This window comes from Quercus robur, chromosome 5, assembly GCF_932294415.1.
Source record: "Quercus robur chromosome 5, dhQueRobu3.1, whole genome shotgun sequence".
Lineage (NCBI taxonomy): Eukaryota > Viridiplantae > Streptophyta > Magnoliopsida > Fagales > Fagaceae > Quercus > Quercus robur.
The window spans coordinates 72,630,394-72,653,320 of record NC_065538.1 but is presented as its reverse complement, the minus strand read 5'-3'; the positions used below and the strand labels follow the sequence as shown (position 1 = coordinate 72,653,320).

Here is a 22,927-nt window from a genome sequence, read left to right as displayed (position 1 = left end):
ACGAGTATTAAATTTAAAAGGGTCAGTTTTTTGGGGCAATTGATGAACGAAATGACTATTTTGTCCCTAAAATAATGGAGTTCTTTCTCTTTGATGATGAGGGCAATGTTGACTTTGACAACAATGTCGCCAGAAGAAACGTACCACAAAGAAACGTGCGTGCACAAATCACTTGGGGACACGAGGTTGTCCATGTGTTTGACACGTGGATGTGAAGGCGTTGGAGGAAAATAAGCCTACTTCATGTAGGACAAGAAAGGGTCTGTTTTGTAATGTGAATTTGGCATGAACGTGATTTGTTTGGTCTGTAGCACACTTATAATATTGGTGGAGAATGTTCGATGGGTCAACAGAATTTGCACAAATTATCTGTGTCCTGCTTACCATGAGCTCAAGCATGAAGCATGAACGCAATGTGTTCCTAATTTCAGCTTTTAATTAATTTTTTAAAAAAAATTGGAATGATCTTTGTGCTAAGCACTATGTTTGCTGATTTGATTTGTATATTTTATATTATTTGGGTCACGAGTTTGTGTCTCTAGAAACAAACTTTTTTACATAGGAGTGAAAATAAAAACCACACAAGGTTGTGGTTTGATGGTGAGAGTTTTTACCTCAGCACCTAAAGAGAAGTAGTTCGAGCAACAGGCAAGGCCTATATGATACAAAATTGTGCACAGAGTGCAGTTAATGTTATCCTAGTCTTCTAGAAAGATTCCCTTAAAAAAAAAAAAAAAAAAGTCTTCTAGAAAGTGCAATCAAGGCAGGCCACTACCTTGGGGGGATAATGGTGCCAAATAATACTAAATACTATAAAAGTATAAATGACAATTACCAAATATGTCTGATAGATAACTATCGTGATCGGCTTATGGATTAATTAAAAAGATTCAAAATTTAGATAAACTTGGTTATTTTTAAATATCCTAAGAATATTGATTTATATTATGCAAAAATAAATAAATAATATTGGTTTATAAAATATTTAAAAAAAATTAGGAGATAAAAAAAAAGTTGTTAATTTTATTATTATTTTTTAATAATATCAAATTTTTTTAAAAATAATTTATTAATAATTATTTTAAAAACACCCATTAACAAGGCTCTATTAATATTTGCTCTGAACACGTTTGTCCAAAGGACCTTTCATTGTATTTTGATCGTTCATTCATTGATTATGCTGCTGGGATTTGAATGGCAAAATTGATACAGCCTGTGCACGTTCTAATCAATGATTGTACTTCAGTCAAAAAAAAAATCAATGATTGTACTTGGGTTGCGACATGGGCAAGGAAAAAAACAAAAAACTTTGACACCAAAATGAGCCGAGACTGGGCTGTCGGCAAATTACATTTTAAAGTCTAAGGCCATAATAATCTTTCGGCTAGAAAGAACAAAAACGAAGCCCATAACAATCATGGGCTAACATCCAATGCAGCTCCACTTCTATATCTTTTGGATGCGTAATTCTACTAACCCATATTTCCCTTCTATAAATGAAATAGCCCACAAGATTATTTTTGGGCTCTGGGATTTTTGCTATATTAATTAGGAAATTGCAAAACTTACATATAGTAACTCAGGTTCTTATTTTAATATTAAGATATGTCCATTGCACACCCTTAGTATGATGGTCACTTCATAAATATAAGTGCTTATGAAGTGTGGGAGGTAAGGGTCAAAGTTCAAGTCTCTAGGAGAGAGTTTCACACATATACACTTAGATTATGCTATAGTAGAATTTCTATATTGTATAATATATATATCCAACAGTTCATTCTCCCAAGAAACAAAACTCAAGCAATCCACTCCTCTCCTTGCTAGAAATCAAGCACCCATACCCTCTTGAACAGCTGTCAGTGACCACCTTCGATTGTAACAAACTGTGGAACTCGTCATATCCACCAGCAGTAGCAGAATTTTCATGCACCCAATTGCTTGGCTTATGAGAATATATCTTTGGAAAGAGATTAGGTGGACATTAGTCTTGAAAATATACCTTTAGAAAGAGATCTGATGGCTCATTCTTCCAAGTGATATCACATTGACCAAACATTGTGACCATAGTTTGGAACATGTCAACAAAAACCATGGACAGCGAATCTTGACACCCTCTCTCCAACTGGTTGAAGTTGTAGGAAAAAAAAAAAAATCAACAAATACCCTAAATTGGATAAATTACTGAAGTGAGTTTGCATAACCTCCATTTACAACCGTGAATTTATCAATTACGATGCTAAATCGGTAATTCTTGACTAATTCTCTCATCTAACCTAAAAAAATTGAACTTAAACTCTAATTAATCTTCAAACCCAGAACCTGTGTATTTGCATAACCACCCAAAACCTGTGTATAATGGAGAAGATCCATTGTTATGGATCAAAGGGGCTAGATTCGAGTATGGGAAACTACCGATATGTTGTCTCCCACCTTACAATTAACAAAGCCTTGAGTTCCACCTTTGATTCGAATTCCCAGCCCAACACCACCCCTATCAAAGCAAGTCTATCAAAATTGTTTGATTTCCCTTCAAAAGGGTATGGGTGCTTGATTTCTAGTAGAGATAGAAGAGGCGTGTTGCAAGAGTTTCACTTCGTGAAACAGAGAAGAATACTGCTCAATCCATGCAAAATTTTAACGTTGTTTAGCGTGCTTAGTTAACTAGGCACATGTCTTAATATTAAAAGGGAACCTAAGGTACTTTGCCCATTAAAAAAAACCCTACATAGCCCACAATTTTGGACATTGGGCAGCTTTTTTAATGCTGATGTGACCATATTATCTCTTTACTTCCTAAGTGGATCTTTAGCCCAGAGTAACATGATGGCCTGGTCCATCACTCCATCTAGCTATCTAATTTTCTTCCTCTTAAAAAAAATCTATTTTATTGGGGTGTCGAAATTGTATTTTGTCGGACCCAAAAATTTGTGAAAAAGTGAGCTTAAAATTAAGAATTTGGTGAATTTAATAGTTAAACCGTGTTTTTTATTGATTGCAATCAATTTTATGGGATTAACCAAGTTTAAATTAAAGACCATAAAATCCCCTACAAATTGATTGTCCCCGAACAAAAGTCATGCTTGAATTAGGCGATGAAAATATGAAAATTGTCTCATTGAATCTTTCATGGAAAATGTGCATTATTGCATTCAAACTTGTGTTACTTTCCCTTAAATTGCCCCTGTACATGCTAGAAAGTCAAATTTTAATTTTCTTAATTACTTGATTTTTCCAAGGAACGCATGTCATCGTATTCTTTGGGTCCAATTATTCCTAATTAAATTATCATATTTAGGATCCATTTGGGATTAGCTTATTTAGTTGAAATTGAAAACTTTTTATTGAAAGTGTGCTAAAGTATGCTTATATCTTAAAAAAATTGAAAATGTGATAAAAGGTGGGAAAAAAGTTATACATAAAAATTAAAAAAAGCTAAAACTTGAGCTTATAAGCTCATGCCAAACACATTCTTAATTGAATTAGTCCCACAATTTTTACTGGAGAAGTGTGTGTTCCTTGGAAATTCATTTTTCATTTAATTTAGCACGTCCAAATTCAATCAAGATCATACTCTTTTTTCATGTTATGCTAATTTTCAATTAATTGTTATATGAATACACATTTAAATTGTTGTGGTCTTGTTCATGCAATTTTTCAAGATTTGTGTGGTGGCCTATGATAAGCCCAAGTGTCCAAGGTTCTAGAATGTCCAAGAGATATTTTCATACAATTTGTCAAGATCATGCCATGTGTTAGCCTATGATAAGGCCAAGTGTCCGAGATTTTAGAATGTTAAAGAGATATTTTCATGTAATTTGTCAAGATCATGCCATGTGGCAGCCTATGATAAGACCAAGTGTCCAAGGTTCTAGAATGTTCAAGAGATATTTTCATGCAATTTGTCAAGATCATGCTATGTGACAACCTATGATGAGGCCAAGTGTCCAAGGTTCTAAAATATCAAGATCATGCCATGTGGCAACTTATAATGAGATCAAGTGTTCAAGGTTCTAGAATGTCCAAGAGATATATTAATGTAATTTGGCAAGATTATGCCATGTGGCAACTTATGATGAAGTTAAGTGCCCAAAGTTCTAGAATGTCCTAAAGATATTTTATAAAATCCCAACCACCCTTTATTTAAATAAAAATAAGGGGGTAGGGTCAGATTTTTGAGACCCCATGTGACCTACCCACCCCATATGCTTCCCCACCACACAAAAATCATCTCACACCATCAGTCTCTTGGCCAGTCAACTTAGTGGTCCTCCCCACTTTTTCTTTTTCAGTTTCTCACAAACACAACCCACTCCTCTCCCACACTCCCTCATTCTCCCACTGGTACCCACTCCTCACCACCATCTCCACCATCATTTTTCCAACAAGATCACCAAAAAAACTCCTTAGGAACCTTTGCATCTTCCTCTCTTTTATTTGAGGTAAAAATTCATAATCTTTTTGGTGGGTTTTTATACTTTTGCTTGAGATTCTTTTAATCTAAAATTTGGAAGTGATATTCTTGTGATTATGTATATGGGTTTTGTCTTGGTGGATTTATTTGATGAGTGAGTTTATGGTTTTTACAAATGGTGGCTATCTAAGGCTTGTTATGGTGAAGATTTGGGGGGTTTGGCTTTATAATGTAAAATATATGGTAAATATAATTTTTGTGGTTTATTAGGAGCTAGTTTCAAATTGTTTGTCTTGGAGTATATTGTGATTTTCGTGTCATGGGTCTCTTGATGATGTTGTGTAATTCTTGTAGGAACTACTTATAAAGTTTTGAGGTTTTGATGTTAGAGAGAATACCTTGAATGACTTAAGTTTATAAATTGAAGTATATGCCTTGTAAATTATATTGTTGAGAAACTTTGGAAGTGAAATACATTATCTGTGAGATTAAATACTAGACTTGCCTAATTAATTGCTTATTTGGCAATTCCTAATTCGTAGCTAAATGCAATTTCAAGTTTTATACTTATCATGATAGGTTTGCTTGGTATTATTTAGGCTCTAACTTATCTCCTTTGGAGCTTGGAGAATTAGGCTTTTTGCAGGTTGTAAGGTAAGTAGCTTTTTACTTGGATTTTTGGAAAATAACCATGTTGCATAAACATTGTTTTTGAGTCAAACACATTTTGAAAAATTATTTGTGGGATTATGTTTTCTTAAAAAGTGTTGTGTAGATGATTATATATAAAAAGCACATCATGTTTAATATTGCATATGGGGAAATTTATGAATTGTTGATATGAAAAATATGAGCATCTTTGATTTAATATTTGATAATGAATTCATGGATTTTATGGTATATTGGAAAATTTAAAGGTGCTTATCTTGTCTTGTATTATTTGGGAAATTGGTAGAAAATCTTGTTAACAAGGAATGAATTTGGAAACCTTACAAACTATGTGGAGGTTTTGGTTGTTTAAGGTTTTTCTAAAACTACCTGGATATAAATTATGTATTTGAAAGTAAATGTAACCTATGAGCTTTATGTTGTTTTAATCCTATGTCATGTGTGATTTCCCGGTGATCACCCGATTTGATTTCCACAGTCTTTATGACAATGGAATCAGATCTAGGTTAGTGTCCTTTCACTTTAAATGACGTATTCTTCTTTACTACCCATGGGGGGAAGAAGTTTTTTGATTATGTGTGGGTGAGCTTACTGCTCATGGGGCCAAAAGATCACATGCAAAAGAGATCATATTTGACGTGTTTTCCCTGCGGCCCATTGCCCCGGGGGGGGGGGGGGGGGGGGGGGACCCTTGAGGGTATGGATGAAGTTATTGCCCATGGGGCCCAAGAAACTACATACCAATGAGGACAATATCATACCAATTGTGAATGGGTGGATCTCCTAACCGTAATGTGGTAGTGTGGTATATTTGTGATAATTTGCCTTATGTTAGATTTTATGACTTTGGAATTATATTGTTAGTGCTCACAGATTATAGTATATAGTTTCATGGTATTTATTTTTAGAAGTTGTGTTTCATTAGTTAATCATTCTTTGTCATATTATTATTTAAAATGATATTGCAATATTCATGTTAGAAATTCCTAAACTAACATGCTTTCTAAACTATTCCTCCTCATGAAATTTGCATTTCCCCCACCCTATTAATTATGTTACTTACTAGGTTCTGTCTCATCCCATTCGTTTACAAACTTTTTTAGAGTATGCAACAATCATTTTGAGACAGGTTTTTGTGGCTACCAATAGTTAGACTAACTACTGATAGAGGTTGGAATTTTGTGATTGTGATATTTAGATGATGTACATCTTAAAGTAGATTTGACTCGTTTTTTTGTATCTAATAGTGGTGATGACTTTTATCTCCACTGATGGGATAAGTTAATGATGTGTAATTATATTTATTCAGACCTCCATTCTTTTGTGGCTAATGGTCCTTGTAATTATTGCATAGAACTCTGACTTACTTTGGGAGTATCTTTAATAAAATTATCATGAGAATTCTTGATGTTGGTACTTGGTATGAATTGTTTTGATTGAATTGTCAAAAAGGAAAAAAAAAAAAAAAAAAAAAAATTCTACAAGTACCTTTGGGATGTATTTCTCATACTTTGGATCCTTTTGGGTTTGGGATGTGACATATTTTCATGCAAAAAAGTTACAAACTATATATGGAGATTTTTATCTCATGGTGGCCTAGGAACACTTGTCCAAATCCAATGCATAGGGTGAATGCAACAAATCGATTCTCTCTTCCAGACATAACCAAATTCTTGGCCTCCAACAAATACCAAATAACTTACAAGAAAGTCGGTCAAAAACCCAGTAAATAGCCTCCAAAAACTAGCCAAACATCACCAAAAAACCAACACAATCCAAAATCCCAAAAAAATGTCTCTGCAAACCCACTGAAAAACCCACAAAAAGCCACTGGAAAACTCAGAAAAACAGCCCTAAACAACCTCAAAATAACCTAGTAAGCTCACCAAAAACCCCACTGAAAAACCCAGAGCTCCATTAAAAGCAAGAGTGGCATAGCATAATACATTCAAAAAAGGAATTAAATATTATTTTTTTGGATAAAAAAAAGGAATAAAAGATTTAACTGTTGGACTTGTAGGCATAATTATTAATTGATCATGATGAGAAAGGATAACATTAAAAGAAACGAATATAAAAGATTTAATTGCTAGACTTGTAGGCATAATTGGCATTGGTACTAATTGAAGTTGTAGCCAATGGCCCAGCAAACTGGACATTATTCTGGACCTTAAAATTTTCTATGTCAGTTGTACCTTGTAAGCACTATATTTGGTGATTTGATTTAATTTGTGTAATTTATATTATTTGGGACACGAGGGTTGTGCCTCTAGGAACAAAATTTTTTTTTTTTTAGGTTCCCAATTCTAGTATCTTGAGTTATATAGGAGTATTCCCTGGGAAAAAAATGGTTACATAGGAGTGAACTTAGCAAAAGAAAACAAACAATGTTACATTGGAGTGGGAAATAAAATGTGTAAAGAAGTTACAGTGCAATTAATGTTGTTCTAGTCTTCTAGAAAATGCAATCAAGGCATGGCTTTAAATTGGGATTAAACTTTTTTTTTACTGATAAGTAAGAAGGCGCAGACCCCAAAAATAAAAAAGCAAAGACAAAAAAATGGAACTAATTCATCAAATTCCTTACAAAAAACTCATGAAAAGATAGAAGAGATGGGTTGGGGATCCCAAGTTGGAGAAATGCATGTCCAACGACCTAAATGGTGACCAAGCTCCTTACATGATGGATAACAAAAAGTGAAATGGGATTAAACTTAGATAAGCATGGTCATTTCTTTGTATTTTGATCATTCATTGATTATGCTACTGTTATATTTAAAGAATGATGTGTTTACGCTCTAATCAATTATTGTACTTGACCATCGCACACATTGGGCTAGGGATGGCAATTTTGCCTTGCACCTCCTCGCTTCACCCCGCGTGGGTTTTCTCCACCCCTGCAAAGGTGGTAGGGCAAGGATATGGTGAGATTTTAGTCCCGCACCATAGGACAGGGTGGGGTGGGGTTGTGATGAGTTTAAACTTTTTAGACCCACCTTACCCCATCGCTACCCCGCTCGACATTGATATGGGTTAACTATAAATTTTTCACATCCTAAAACCTCTACTATTTAAACAAACATATTATTAGCTTATTTTATTATATCCAACCTCTTTTTTCTCTCTAACAAAGTTGAATATAAGGTACCAATTTGAACTTCTTCTTCTTCTTCTTCTTCTTCTTTTTTTTTTTTTTTTTTTTTTTGTCTTTATTAGAAACAAATTTATATACTATTGAATATTTAATTTTGTATTATGAGATCTTTTTGCTGTTGTGATATTGTCTTGTTAAACACATGGATAATATTATTTAGTTTTTGATAAAAATTAGTTTGATTTCATAGGATAAATTTATTTGTAATTTGAAGTATATTTTTATTAATGAAAAAGGTTTTACTATAAAAAATTGTAATAGTTGTGGGCAAATTAACAAGAAGAAAAGTTTTAAGGGTTGGGGTAGGGCTTTGTAGGGCTCCAAGGGGTGGAAATGCGGTAAGAAAATTTTTTCCGTTATGCGGGGCAAGGCGGGACAGGATAGGAATGGGACAAAATAAAACCATGTGGGACAATGGCGAAGATTCCATCCTTCAACCACGTCCCATTGCCATCCCTATGTTAAGCGGAATGGTACTTCCCCAAGCCTTAAAGGCTTGTAGGGTTTGAGGACCCAAATTCAAATGGTTCTGAGTGAGAGGGGGTGGGGGTAGTATCTTAGATTCATTAGATTATGATTTCTATTTGAGCTAAAAAAAAAAAAAAATTATTGTACTTGGTTTGGTCATGGGCAAGCAAAAAACACTTTGACACCGAAATGAGCTGAGCCTGGGCTGTTGACAAATTACATTTCAAAGTCTTAAGGCCCATAATAATCTTTTGGCCAGAAAGAAGAACCGAAAGAAAAAAAATTTCCCCATAACAATCATGGGCTAGCGCCTAATGCTGCTCCACTTCTATATCTTTTGGATGCGTAATTCTAGTAGCCCATCTTTTATTGGATAGGAAATTATATTCATTTCCCTTCTATAAATGAAACAGCCCAAAATATTATTTTTGGACTTGTATTTTTGCTATGTAAATTTGGAAAGCACCCTAAATAGCCCACAATCTTGAACATTGAAAAAAAAAAAAAAAAAACTCTATCCAATTGGATTCAAATGGGAAGGGCCTGAAATCATTTATATTTTCAACTTGTAAATTTATTTTCAAGAACCTTTTGATTCAATGGCATTATGCTATGTCCCATGAAAATAAAATTCATTACCATATTGTGTGATCATATTATATACTATATAATAAAAAGTGAGCTTAGAAACTATGATTATGTCAAGTGACTTTACTATAAAAGTTGAGTTTAGAAGCTGTGGTTACGCCAAGTGACTTCACCAAATTGCAGGAATTTTTTTAGATTTAAAAAAAAATAAATACAGTTTTTTGTTCTTATTTTCTTCTCCTATAATTTTTAAGTTGATAGAAATCTTAATTTGATTACAATTCAAATTCTTCATCTAATTCTTTTATTATTAATTTATTTGATACTATTTATTTTTACTTAAAATATATTACTACAAAGTCAAAAGAAAAAAAAAAAAAAAAAAAAAAAAAAAAAAAAAAAAAAAAAAGGAAAAACAACAATGTTATTTTTTCTTACTTCATTTTGATTTACCAAACTTTTTTTTTTTTTTTGATAAACTAATAAAAGAAAATTGTAAATAATGTAAGACTCCTAGGATTTGAGTTTAAGTAAACACCTTCTCCTTAAAATCATATACTACATAATAAAAGTTGGGCTTAAAAATTGTGATTGCGCCAAATGGCTACTCTCACTAATTAATAAATTAATTATATATTTTTTTCTTAAGATATATTTCCTCAATTAAGAGATAATATTTAACAATTGTTTAATTTAGGTAAAATTTTATCATTTAAATTTCAACAAATTTAAATTCTATTCAAACTAAATTTTATTATAAAAAATTTCTAAACTTAAATCTCACACAACAATCCACATTTTCTTTCTAAAAAAATCCACATTTTGACTAAGGGATAAGATTTAACAATAATTTAAAAATATAATTTTAAATTCTATTCAAACTAAAATTCTATTATCAAAATTTTCTAAACTTAAGTCTCATACAACCCACGTTTTTGTTTTTGTTTTTTTCCTCAAGTTGCATGATTTAAAAATAATCTAAATATGTATTATATTTTAACTAAAAGTCCATTATAAAAACTTTCTAAACTTAAATCCCACACAATCCACTTTTTTTTTTTTTTTAATTCTCAAGTTGCATCTTATTAAATTAATATTTTATTAGGATATTAATCTACAAAACTCTTGACTAATGGGTAAGATTTAACAATAATTTAATTTATATAAAGTTTTATCATCTAAGTTTTAGTGATATAAATTCTACTCCAACTAAAAATCTATTATCAAAATTTTTTCAAAAAATTTATTATCAAAATCTTCAGAATTTATATATATTCAGTCATGGCTTTTTGATACAATCTCTCTTAACCAATAATCCATTCCTATAACTAAATCTCACACAATACACTTCACGTTGTTGTATTTTTATTTTTTCAAAATGCAACTCACGCTTATGTTTTAATCTAATAAATTCATCTTACTTATTGTTCTTTACTTTTGAATTTGCTTCCAGTATATTATGCCAAAGGAAGTCTATTATAAAGAAGCAAAACAATTTACACCCATTTAAGTTCTTGGTTCTCTTATGTAAGTTTTTATTTATACTTTTATATTCTCAATTTTTGAACTTTTTTGTGTATGTTTTTATTTTTGGTTTTGGTTATTGTATTTAATTTGTGAGTCTATTGATTTTTTCAATTAGACTATCACTAGGAAAAAATCATTATTGAGGAACTATTTTATTTATTATTGTTTGTGTTGGCTAAGGCATAAATTAAAAATAGCCCAAATAGAAATAATCAAACTCATTCGACATCTCATATTAAGAAATTACCAAAAAAGTACAAAGAGAATTCTTAAATATAAAAATAGATAAACTCTAAATGATCAGAACTTAAAGTAAATTTTTTATTAACATTATTTACTTATTTTATAATTTATTATTACTATTTATTTAATTATTTAATTTTAATTATTTTAAAATTTTTTTACCTTACATATGAATTTTCATCAAGTGGTGCATTGCATGGGAATAATACTAGTTCTATATATAATGAAGAAGAATACATATGTACTTATACATATATGACCTTTTTTTATTCCATTTTTTTATGGGATAGCAACAAACGTACACATTGATTAAATTAAAAATATTAATTTCAATAGGATTTAAATTCTATATCAAATGGAACTCTACCTCTAGATATGTAAGCTTACTCTAATATGTGAATGCTTAAATCTCATGACAACATAGGTATGCATTCTTTCATCATTATTACTTTTTCATTTTAGTTAAGCTATCTTTCTTTAACTTCAAAAAAAAATAAAAAATAATGAAAACTTCTCACACAAGTACTTAAATTCATGAATTCTGCATTAGAAATTGATAGATAGATTAACCCAATTCATAATATCAAACTTTTGTATTCATTTGTTATCTTCATGAATTCCACATTAGAAATTGATAGATAGATTAACTCAACTCATAATATTAAACTTTTGTATTTATTTGTTATCTTCCACAATAAGTGGTGCAGATTTTCATTACATACTCACACTTTCATCTCTCAAAGTGACAGAAGAAACAAATAGGTATATTTTTTGTTCTTTTTCTACATTTATATCTATATTTATGATTTTTGTTAGTTTCATAATTTTAAATTATGAATACGTTTGATTATATTCTTAAAATTAAAATTAAATTATTGTTTACAGGATTTTAGTTGTGTTATATTCTTCTAAAAAAATAAATAAAATAAAAGAGTTGATATTAATTTGGCAACAAAGCTAAATAGATAAGCCTAAGAAATATATACTAATTATAGTTTTATGACTTTATTAGTAACTTTTTATTAATGTGATTTGAACTATGCATGTGCTAACTTCTAACTACCAAAACCAACAATTAAAATACTAATCCATATGAAATACCACTTTGATATTTGTATGAAATAAAGGGATTATAACAAGAATTAGCTAGACAGGGATAAGACGACACTACCACCACCACCAACCTACAGGCAAGTATTTTTTTTACACTTTACATGCACTGAATTTGTCTTTCAAATAATAGGTACATTTAGTTTGGTTTGGTTGTGTATATTATAGTTGTTTGCCATATGCATTTTTTGAGTTAAGTAGTTGAACAATGTTGAAATAACAAGACTTGCGTGATTAAAAAGAAGATTGATTATGAATGAACAATGATTTCTTTATTAGGAGTGCCAGTGCTTAGAGTTACAAACAATTTCATGGTATAGTTAGAATTAGAAAGACAGATCTATATTGTTCGGATTTGAAAGTAAGTTCAAAAATATATATTTTTGGCTTCTAAATAATAATATTTAAGCACTTTTAATGAACAATGTTTTTGGAGTGATTATATTTATATATGGTTATTGTGGGAGCATTTTTTGCTTCAATGAAACTCATGTTTTACTTAGGCAATTTTTGCTTGTCCCACATTGGAAAGATCTCATCCCTCTTTCTCCCTTATAAGGGATGAGATCTTTCCAATGTGGGACAAGCAAAAATTGCCTAGGTAAAACATGAGTTTCCTTAAAGCAAAAAATGCTCTCACAGTTATAATAAGTGTTTTTGGAGGGATTATATTTATATATGGTTATAATAAGTGTTTTTGGAGTGATTATATTTATTTATATAAGATTATAATTATTTAATCGTTCTTTATTCATTCAAAATCATTAGTTATATTTTTATTTTTAGACTAATATATGTTCATTGAGTTGATGTTACACCAACTTATGTCTTTATCGGGGCATTTTGACTGAAAAATATAAACAAACATTGTTCATTATTTAGCTATTATTTTTTTAACAAAAATTATACGTTTTATGAGTTTACACTTAACTTTGTTTCAATTATTTTATGGATTCAAATTTTTTTCTTGTATATATACACACACATGTAGCATGATTTTTACTTTCAATTAAATAATAATAATAATTCATTTAGCTATTATTTTTTTTAACAAAATTATACATTTTATGAGTTTATACCTAAAACTATGCAACACACGGGTCTTAAACTAGTGTGTGTGTATATATATATATTGATAAGGTCCTGCAAAACCAGAACCTATGATAGAGTAGCTGACTTCGAGGGCAGCTAGCCTCCGAGAGAGAGAGAGAGAGAGAGAGAGAGAGAGAGAGAGAGAGAGAGAGAGAGAGAGAGAGAGAGAGAGAGAGAGAGAGGATGTAACTGACAAAGATATTATTTCATTCCCTTGGACATCAAGTACTCTATATACTAATACATGTCTATCCCTTAGCTGTAACTAACTAACAGAATAGGAAACTCACTATACAATTTCTTGCACTCACTAACAATATCCCCCCCTTTATAGCACATTGCCCACAAGGTGAGGGAATTGTTGTTGTAAACTGTATAAGTTCTCCTAAGTTGCATCATATTGATTGCTTCCTTGCCATTAGACTAATACTTAAGCGATGGTTCTGTTTCGAAGCCTGTGAGACCTCTCTTGCAGCACTTCAATAGGTTCAAGGTTAACAATGCCTTCTGCAGTAATATCTGGTAAGGTAGGAATGGGGATAACTTGCTATTCCAATTTGGCGTTAAGGTAGGACACATGAAATACTGGATGAATTAAGGCATTGGAGGGTAGGTTCAGCTTGTAAGCTACTTCATCTATCTTCTGCAGAACTTGGAATGGCCCATAGTACTTAGGAGCTAGCTTGCCAAGAGTTTTATGGTTTATTAACTTCTGTCTATAAGTATGCAGCTTCAAAAACACCCACTCCCCCACTTCAAATGACCTTTCAGACCTATGCCTATCAGTTTGTAGCTTCATCCTTTCTTGAGCTAAAACCAAATTATGCTTTAGCAATGACAATATCTACTACCTAGACTTGAGATGCATATCAATTGCCTCCACTCTAGTAGTTCTAGGAACATAATCCATTAATCTTGGTGGTGGATAACCATATATTCAAAAGGAGTTATTTTTGTGGAATTGTGAAAATTAGTATTGAACCAATATTTAGCTAAAGGCAACCAATCAATCCAAGTAGTATGTTTATCAGTTGTAAATGCCCTCAGATATTGCTCCAAGCTCCTGTTCACCACTTTAGTTTGCCCAATTGTCCGTGGATGATAGGCTAAAGACATCACTAGTTCTATTCCTTGCAGCTGCATCAATTCCTTCTAGAATTGTGAACTGAAAGTGGGATCCCTATCACTTACAATAGAAGTTGGCATTCCATGTAACTTAAAAACATATTGCACATACAATTCTGCCACCTTGGAAGCTGCGTAAGGATGTGCTAAAGGAATAAAATGAACATATTTAGTCAACCTATCTACAACTACCAAAACCACATTTTTCAAGTGGGATTTAGGAAGACCCTCAATAAAGTCCATACTTACATCTGACCAAGGTGTAGAAGGAATGGGCAAAGGTTGAAGTAACCCAACTGGCTTACAAATCTAATGCTTAATTCTCTAACAAGTGTCACACTCTCTAATATGTTGCCTTAAGTCCTTCCTTAAACCAGGCTAGTGGAAATCTTGTTGGATTTTGTGCAAGGTCTTTAGATAGCCTGAATGTCCTCCTAAAGGACTGTTGTGCACATAGTGCAAGAAAGAAGATTTGAGATGGCTATTAGGCCCCAAATAGATTTGACCGTTGTATAATAGAAGTCCATTATGCAGTGTGAACCCTCTGGGAATTTCTCCCCCAGTTTGAGAGTTAACTTTTAAGATAACTTAGCTATGTAGATTTTAGGATACCTACACTATAGAGTTACTAGAATCCTATCAACCATTCTTTAAAAATAAATAAATTAATTAAAAAATATATATATAGATATATATAATGCAAAAACTGTTCAATAGACTTTTGAGTCGTTGATCATCAAATAACCCTATAACAAGTTATTCAAAGAATTCTAATAGGAGATTCTCAACAACAACAACAACAACAAAAATCTAATAGGATAATTAAAAAGATGCTGGGCACAAAATTAAAATCTAATTAGAATTTAATTTAGATTTTCTGATTAACTTTCACTTTAATATATTATATATATGATTGTATAACTTAGATTAGAATTGTGAAAGACCGAGTAAGTCCGGTTCCAGACGAGGCAAAATCAATCAAAATCTGTTTCAAAAATCAAAATTAGCGACCTAGCACCAAATGTGATACCATCCAAACTGAATAACTATTGAAAATTGCACATTAATTTGACATTTGGTTATGTTTGGTTGAACGGATATTCCCCCTATTCTGGTTGGTGTCAACAAAAAAGGCTTCATGATTGGTTGGACTCCATAGACCAACCAATTGGCATTGCCAATCATTGATCCAAAAAAATATTTACATGGATACGATTAATAATATTAATTCCAAGTAGAAATTTGACTTTGGATTGTTTAGATCCATATAATGTTAATTAAGAAGAACTTTAATCATGGTAGGACATGTATGATGATGATAACATGCCTACTTTGTCTAGATTTGAAACCACCGAAAATAGGGTCTAGTTGGGTAACTGAGAGTGAAACCAGAAAAAGTGTTTTGAGTCCCATTAGATCACAAATCATGATGTTCAATTAAATTAAAAGCAATGTTAACGAATGCTCTGTTAGGAAGCCGGTGGTTTCTAATGGGGACGACAAAACTTGTAAGGAAATTTACTTAATTTGAGATAGACACCCTCTATAGAGAAACAAATAGATAAAGAAATAGAAACTGATTTATTCTTCCATCATGGAAATGTGATTACAAATAGGTATTTATTGTACCATAAAGCTATTCTATTGGCCCACATGGCCTAATCCTAATGGTCCTATTATTCCCTATTTGTATTAATAATTTCAATATGTGTTAAATGTGATTAATATACTTGGAATTGTAACTAACTAACTAAATGCAATATTACAACAATTATTATCTAAAAATCTGTAGGGGTTCCTTACATGCTTTTATGACAATTATAAATAAACCATTTTAAAAAAGATCTGATACAATTTTTATGGGAAATATAAAAAACTGTAAAAATACATGTTTCTTTTCTCATAAAAAGTTTTTAAAAGTATATCATAGACCTATAGCTTTGGCACATCCGTTAAATTTTCCCATACAGACTGCATTAAAGTTTTGTTCATCATTTTCCTTGTCAGACAAAATTTGAAAATTACACTTTCTATTTTCTTTTCCCTGTCCAGGACGAAGAATATGTGTAGTGAAATTATGTTGGGAAGCAAATTCTCCCTTTTTGGCACAATCAGTGCATCAACCTTCGTTCAGTGGTGGGGAAATAACAGATGAACTTGATGTGACTCATTGGACAAAGGTTTTTTTTTTTTTTTTTTGGGGATACATTATAGAGGAATAAAAAATTTAAAAATCCTCTTTGACACAAACATTGGTCCAATACCATGTGTTATATGTTTGAAGTCAAATAGTCTAATCCTTAGTGAAAGGTATTTATTTTTTAAATTTTTTTATTTCGAGAATGTAGTGAAAAGTGTTTATAATATGAAAGGAAGTTTATGTATTTATTTAAAGAGAAAAGGAATGCATATTTAACCTAAATTTCAAAATTTTTTAACATAATAAAAGTGTTGGGGTTAACCCCTACGAGATAGAACAGTTGGGTTGTATATTTTGTGTTTAATATAATATTTAGATCCCTCTATCCATCGGAGTCAATTCACCAAAAAAAAAAAAAATCATTTATCAATAATTCAAACCATTTAGTTAAGGATAAACTTTCAAAATTCAAGCAATTTATTTTTTAACTACAATATAATCAGATTGATGTCTCTCATCTAGTCATCTTACCAAACACCAGTCTAAGGCTGCGCTTTGCTTGAAATTGGAGACTTACGTGTCTAACCAGCTCAATAAAAATAGAGAATCTTGTGGAGCATGCCACCTCATTCTATTATTTTAATATAGGTTAAAATATTATGTACATTTGGAGAGAATCCACTCTAAAATTAGTCCCTAAAAAAAAAAAAAAAAAAAAAAACCCTTTAAAATTAATAATTTTTTATATAATTTAAGAGGATGGAGGAGTTGATCATTAATTTTCTCCAATGGTTTAAATGGATAACCTCATGTGGAGATAGTTTTTTTTTTTTTTTTTTCTATGTTTGGTAGTATCATAAAAAATGAATTAAGAAAAAACAATCTTTTAACTTTCTTTATTTAACTTAAAATGAGATTGAGTTGGTTTTTTTTTTTTTTTTAATATTAAAATTGGAAAACAACATTATCTCACGTGGGGCTAAATAAGGGAAATCAAAAAATAGTTTTCCAACTCATTTTAAGATTGTTATCAAACATAGAAAAATAAGATAGTTTTCTAAAAAGTGTTTTATGAAAAATGATTTATTTAAAAAAAAATATTAATGTCGAAACAAACAAAATTAAGTTACAACTTGCAACTTAAACTATCAATTATAGTAATGTTAATATACTCATTTTCCTATATTGCTACCAAAAATAGGAAAACCAGTTAATTTTCTAAAAAATTATTTTATAAAAAATTATTCATTTAAAAAAAATATTAATATCAAAACAAACGGAATTAAATTACAACTTGTAACTTAAACTATCAGTTGTCTATTATAGTAATGTTAATATACTCCTTCAATGAATAATTTTTTTATAATTTTATTATCAACCCACAAAAAAGAAAATGTATTTCTAAATACTAATAAATTATAGACCAAAAAATATATGTTTTAAAACAACGTCATTTTCAAATAAATTAACGACCAAAATATGATTGGTATAACCTTTATAATTTTTAAAAAATGAAATTTAATAATAATGATATAAATTATAAAATTTGAAAAATAAAGAACTAGTAATTTAGAAACAAATCTAAACTTTTTCTTTTTTGAGCAACAAACAAATCCAAACTTATAGATATATAACGTGTAAACTTTAAAGTTCATTTTAATATTAATATTATATTATTATCCAAAGTTCTGATTATTAGGTGATGGAGATGCCATGTGGCAAAACCTTGGTTGACGCGCCGGCTTCAATGGCTTTTGACTTCATTTCGGGGCCGGCAAAACACCATGTACAAGTTACAAAAACCACAAGCTACTTATAATTTATAAATACTACTTTAATGTAATAAAAAAAAAATTTTAATTTTAATATATTGCCAAGTCTGCCACAAAACAAAGTATAAAGTTACCAAAAAACAAAGAAAAATTGGTTCCCTTACTCCAACTCCAAGACAATTAAGAAGAAGAAGAAGCAGAAAAAACTCTGTGAAAGTAGCTCTCCAATTCCTTTCCCTTTTTTGTTTTCTTCTTCTCTTTCTATCTTGTCCTCCTTTTCTTTCCCAAGCTCTCGAAAAATCCCATCTTTTTCAAAGACTGAGTTAGCTAGGACCTCATAATCAGTTTAAAACACTGTATTTATTGACCTATCCTAAGTTTCTCAAGTCTCTCAACTATGCAAAAAAACAACTTTGCTTTGTTTGGACCCCATTTTTCCATGTTTGGTTTTGTCACTTTCGCTGCTGTGAATTAAACATAGAGAGGTGGGGTTTTAACGCTTCTTGCTGCTACTTTAAGATACTCACGGGATTTACATGGACAACTCCACCTTAACTGTGTGATCTAAACCTGTAGGTTTTTATTAATGTAGTACCTCACAAAAAAGCCTTTTCACTCTTGCTTTATTTATATATAGACTATAGTAGTGTGTTTGTATATTCCTTTTTTTTTTTTTTTTTGGCTTCTGGGTTTGCGTGAAAATGAGTCAACTCGGTATGATACTGCAGGAATCGGTGGTGAGAGAAAGAGAGACGAGAACGATTCTGTGTTTTCTGAGGGAGCAAATGGACGGTGTAGATGGAACGAGGAGAAGGCGGAGGAGTCTAAAAGAAAGGCTGGGATTGAAAGGAATGGGCTGTTGTGGAACCACCTGGGTTTTCGGTGGGACCAATGTTAGAGACAACAACATCGTCGACGACGACGACGACGAAGAAGAAGAAGAAGAAGACGTGGTTGTTATCGATGTGGGCCTGGGCCAGGCTCCACCGGGTCAGAACCCGGATCCGCTTTGCGTGAGCCCGGTTACGTCGGGTTCGGGTATGAACTTAGCTGCCGCGTTGGCAGCTGAGAGACAACTTCGTGCGTCGCATGAACCGGAGAGAGTGGCATCAGTGGGGCCTACAGAGAGCACCGTAGGGGGGACGACGTCAGCACCGGGAACGCCGTTCAGGGTTTCGTTGATGAGATTGCTGGAGGAAACGGACGGTGGAGATGAGGAGACGACGATGATGACAGAGAAGGAGAAAGAGAAAGAGAAAGAGAAAGGAGGAGTGGAGGGGAATGATTCGGTGTGCTGCGTGTGCATGGTGAGGAAGAAAGGCGCAGCGTTCATACCATGTGGGCACACTTTTTGCAGGGTGTGTTCGAGGGAGCTTTGGTTGAATCGAGGTTCGTGTCCCCTCTGCAACCGTTCGATCCTCGAGATCCTTGACATTTTCTGATTCCATCTTCATCCACGTGGTGCCTCCTGATTCGTCATAAACTGTGTTTTTATTTTATTTTATTGTTTTTTTTTTTTTTTTTTACTGTGGGGTAAATTTTCCCAAGGAATTCAATACTGTAATTCTGTTTTACTGTGTAAAATGAAATTTGATGGATTTATTATATATATATATATATTGGTGCTCTTTAATACTACTACTATTACTAGACTAGAAGTCTAGAAGATTTGTTTTTCATTCCCTTCTCTCTCTTTTTTTGGCATTTTTCCAAAGGATTTAATGATTCTCTTTTTCTTTTTTTTGGTTAAGTAAGATATAGTTGGAGTACCACGATCTAGCAGGTATTACTTGTAAATTCAGTGATTCTAGATAGAAATTAAATAAGGAAAATAAGAGCTAACAAAAGAATTTGACAATCTTTTTCAAAAAGTTATGTAATTATCATTTTTTTTTTTTTATATATTTTGTTGATTAACACGTACTTGAATTTGATTGGGTTTTTCCATTGATTGGGATTGCGAAATTTAGCATACCTACAAAAGAATGGTTTGTGAAAATCATATCAGACCTCAGTCCTCCGTTGCTCTTATATATAAATTGATAGTAAGGAATATCAGTTGTAGTAGTTGGATATTAACACAAACTAACATTAAGCAGTGAACTTCCTTAATGTGGGTTGATGTTACCTCTCTCCAATAGGGGTAACTCAAATTTGCTTTCCTAAAGAAAATGCCCCCTTTTTTTAAATTTGTCAAATTTAAGGGATTAGGACAACAAACATTTGGTTGGTTGGTGGGAATTCTTTATGAGCACCTGAACACTGGGCTTGGGACACATGAATGTCAACGGAAGTGATGAACATTGGACGTGGATGAGACATGTTTCTTGGCTTTTTCTAGTTTTTGAAGCAAGTATTTTTCTTACGCTAAGAGATGTACAAAAAAAAATATTATTAACGACCAATGATACCATTTGTATTATGCATCAATCATGACATATCATATCAACAGTAATTGTGAAAATTCTTGCACCCCTAAATTTTTATTGAAAAAATGAGGCCACAAAACTAAGTAGGACTACAAGGTACAAGAAAATAGTGTTCTTGTATTGTTTCTGCAATTGTTTTAGAGGGATAAATCTTAGTTCATGAAAAACATTGTTTTTATTTTTTGTTCCCTTTTTGTTTATGTAATAAATACGTTATATAAGCCTTTAAAAATATTTTAAGGCTTAAAACTTTTGTCAATATGACTCAATTAAAAAAAAAAAAAAAAAAAAAAAAAAAAAAAAAAAAACCTTGAAAGCTTAAGAGCTCTAATAGATGTGTTTAGAATTAGATACTTTTTTTTTTTTTTTTTTTTTTTATTTTTGCTGAAAGTTTAGAATTGGATACCTATTTAGGTGTCTTTTAAGAGCTATAATAATACTTGAAGTGGTTTTCTTTATTCCTTCCGTACAATAGTCTCATCATGTTACATATCGGAGTTGAAAGTTGAAAGTTTTAAAGGTGGTAAGACATAATTATCATGTAATTGGATATGATATGATGGATTATATTTCAAAATTAAGGGGGGGGAAATTCTTGTTTCAAAACTTTCAATAACAGTTAAATTTCAATAGAAAATTCTTGCTATTTTGTATTGGTCCATAAAATTTCCACCTTACTTCGATTAAATTATACATGGGAATGTGACAATGTAAGCACTCACAAGTTTTGGGACAATAACTAGGTTTTCGTTGACCACATTTGCCAAAAATATTTTGCCCATGTGCGAATTCAAATTACTAATATAACGATTTTTTAAATGGATTTTTTTAACTTGTAAAATACGAATGTCAACTTTGTCTAAAAGTCTGACCAAATTTTGGAGTTTTGGATTTGTTCTACTAATTTGCTCAAATGATTGCCGAAAAAGACGCAAGCTTGCAAATTGCAATGAGCAAGAGGGGATTTTTTGCATTATTTTTTTAGAGGGAGGGGAGGTTACACTGAGAGAGTCCATTATATTATATATAGTTCTAAAACTCAAAATTAAAATATATAAATAAATAGGTGCCTTTTTTTTACTCAATTACTTAAATCGGATGCGCCATATTTATCTAGTTTAGGTTGATTATGTTGGAAATATTTTAGTGGATAAATAAGTTTTAAAACAACAAATAATATCCCAAATAATTAGCAAGGACATAATATAAAAAGGAGTTTAAAACGATCTCACAATGCTATAGAATCACGTTGCAAAAGCGTTGTCCTTAAAAAATTGATTTGTGTTGGTGAGATAAATATCTTGGGGGAGTTTCCTTAAATAATTAATATAACATATAGAGACACACTTTAACCCAAAATATTTAAGTACAATGGATATGTGCTTAATTATATTTTATTAACCACTCATTCTTTCCATCATTATTCAATATAGGACTTCACTCATACGTGTAACCCAACAATCTTCCCCTCATGTGTGAGTCTTTGTCTCTCTATGGGTTTCAAGACCTCTCCGTGGGCCATGAACAAATCATGCTTGCCCCCCCCCCCCCCCCTTGCCTTATGGGCTTTTATCTTCATCAATGTTCCATCCATGGACCTCTCATATGCCATCCATAGGAACCCTGTGTCAACCCCACACACACATCCATGTTCATGGGACCCTCACGCCACACCATTATTTAGCATCATTAGTAACATTCCTTTGTTGGAAATTTTCCAAAATCTTTTGCGTAGGCTTTATGAGCTTGCTACATGAAATAAACCGTCTCTGCTCCAACTGCAAAAGCAACCTGCCCTGCTACATTTGAGAAAGGACTCTAAGCACACACACCCCGTACTTGTTCCAACTGTGAAAGGAACCTCGATAATCTTACCACTTTTGCCCCACATCACCATAAACTCTAATACCACTTGTTAGGGAGATAAATACCTTGGATAACTTCCTTGAGTGATTAATATAAGATATAAAGATACACTTTAACCCAAAAGGCCTAAGCCTAATGGACATGTGCTCAATTATATTATATTAACTAGTTATTTTTTTCATCATTATTCAATGTGGAATTTCACTCACACATGTAACCCAACAGATTTGGGCCACCTAGAGTAAAACTTGATGCAACTTGTTCTTTTAACTAAATAATCATCTAAGATTAGACTGTAGTATCAACCTTCATGATGGACGCACTTTCACTCAC

At 31.7% G+C, this 22,927-nt stretch overlaps 1 protein-coding gene and 1 long non-coding RNA gene across 3 annotated transcripts; both read left to right on the top strand.

The window, feature by feature from the left end:
• The first annotated feature begins 4,190 nt into the window (after positions 1 to 4,190).
• On the top strand, positions 4,191 to 6,496 carry LOC126727000 (uncharacterized). Its single transcript, XR_007656112.1, has 2 exons — positions 4,191 to 4,439; positions 5,011 to 6,496. It is a non-coding gene; the product is annotated as an uncharacterized LOC126727000 (long non-coding RNA).
• An 11,921-nt stretch (positions 6,497 to 18,417) lies between these two features.
• LOC126726999 (uncharacterized) lies at positions 18,418 to 19,997 on the top strand. 2 transcript variants are annotated; one of them, XM_050432445.1, is made up of 2 exons: positions 18,418 to 18,784; positions 19,028 to 19,997. In XM_050432445.1, exon 2 carries the CDS (start codon positions 19,085 to 19,087, stop codon positions 19,739 to 19,741), a length of 657 nt encoding a protein of 218 aa, XP_050288402.1. In that variant the 5' UTR covers positions 18,418 to 18,784; positions 19,028 to 19,084; the 3' UTR covers positions 19,742 to 19,997. The 2 variants fall into 2 exon arrangements, with proteins under 2 accessions (XP_050288402.1, XP_050288401.1); XM_050432444.1 differs by having other exon boundaries at positions 18,418 to 18,871.
• The last annotated feature ends 2,930 nt before the right edge of the window (positions 19,998 to 22,927 follow it).

Coding starts and splice junctions, on each gene's coding strand:
- LOC126726999 (XM_050432445.1), top strand. CDS start 19,085: ATGGACGGTGTAGATGGAACGAGGAGAAGGCGGAGGAGTCTAAAAGAA.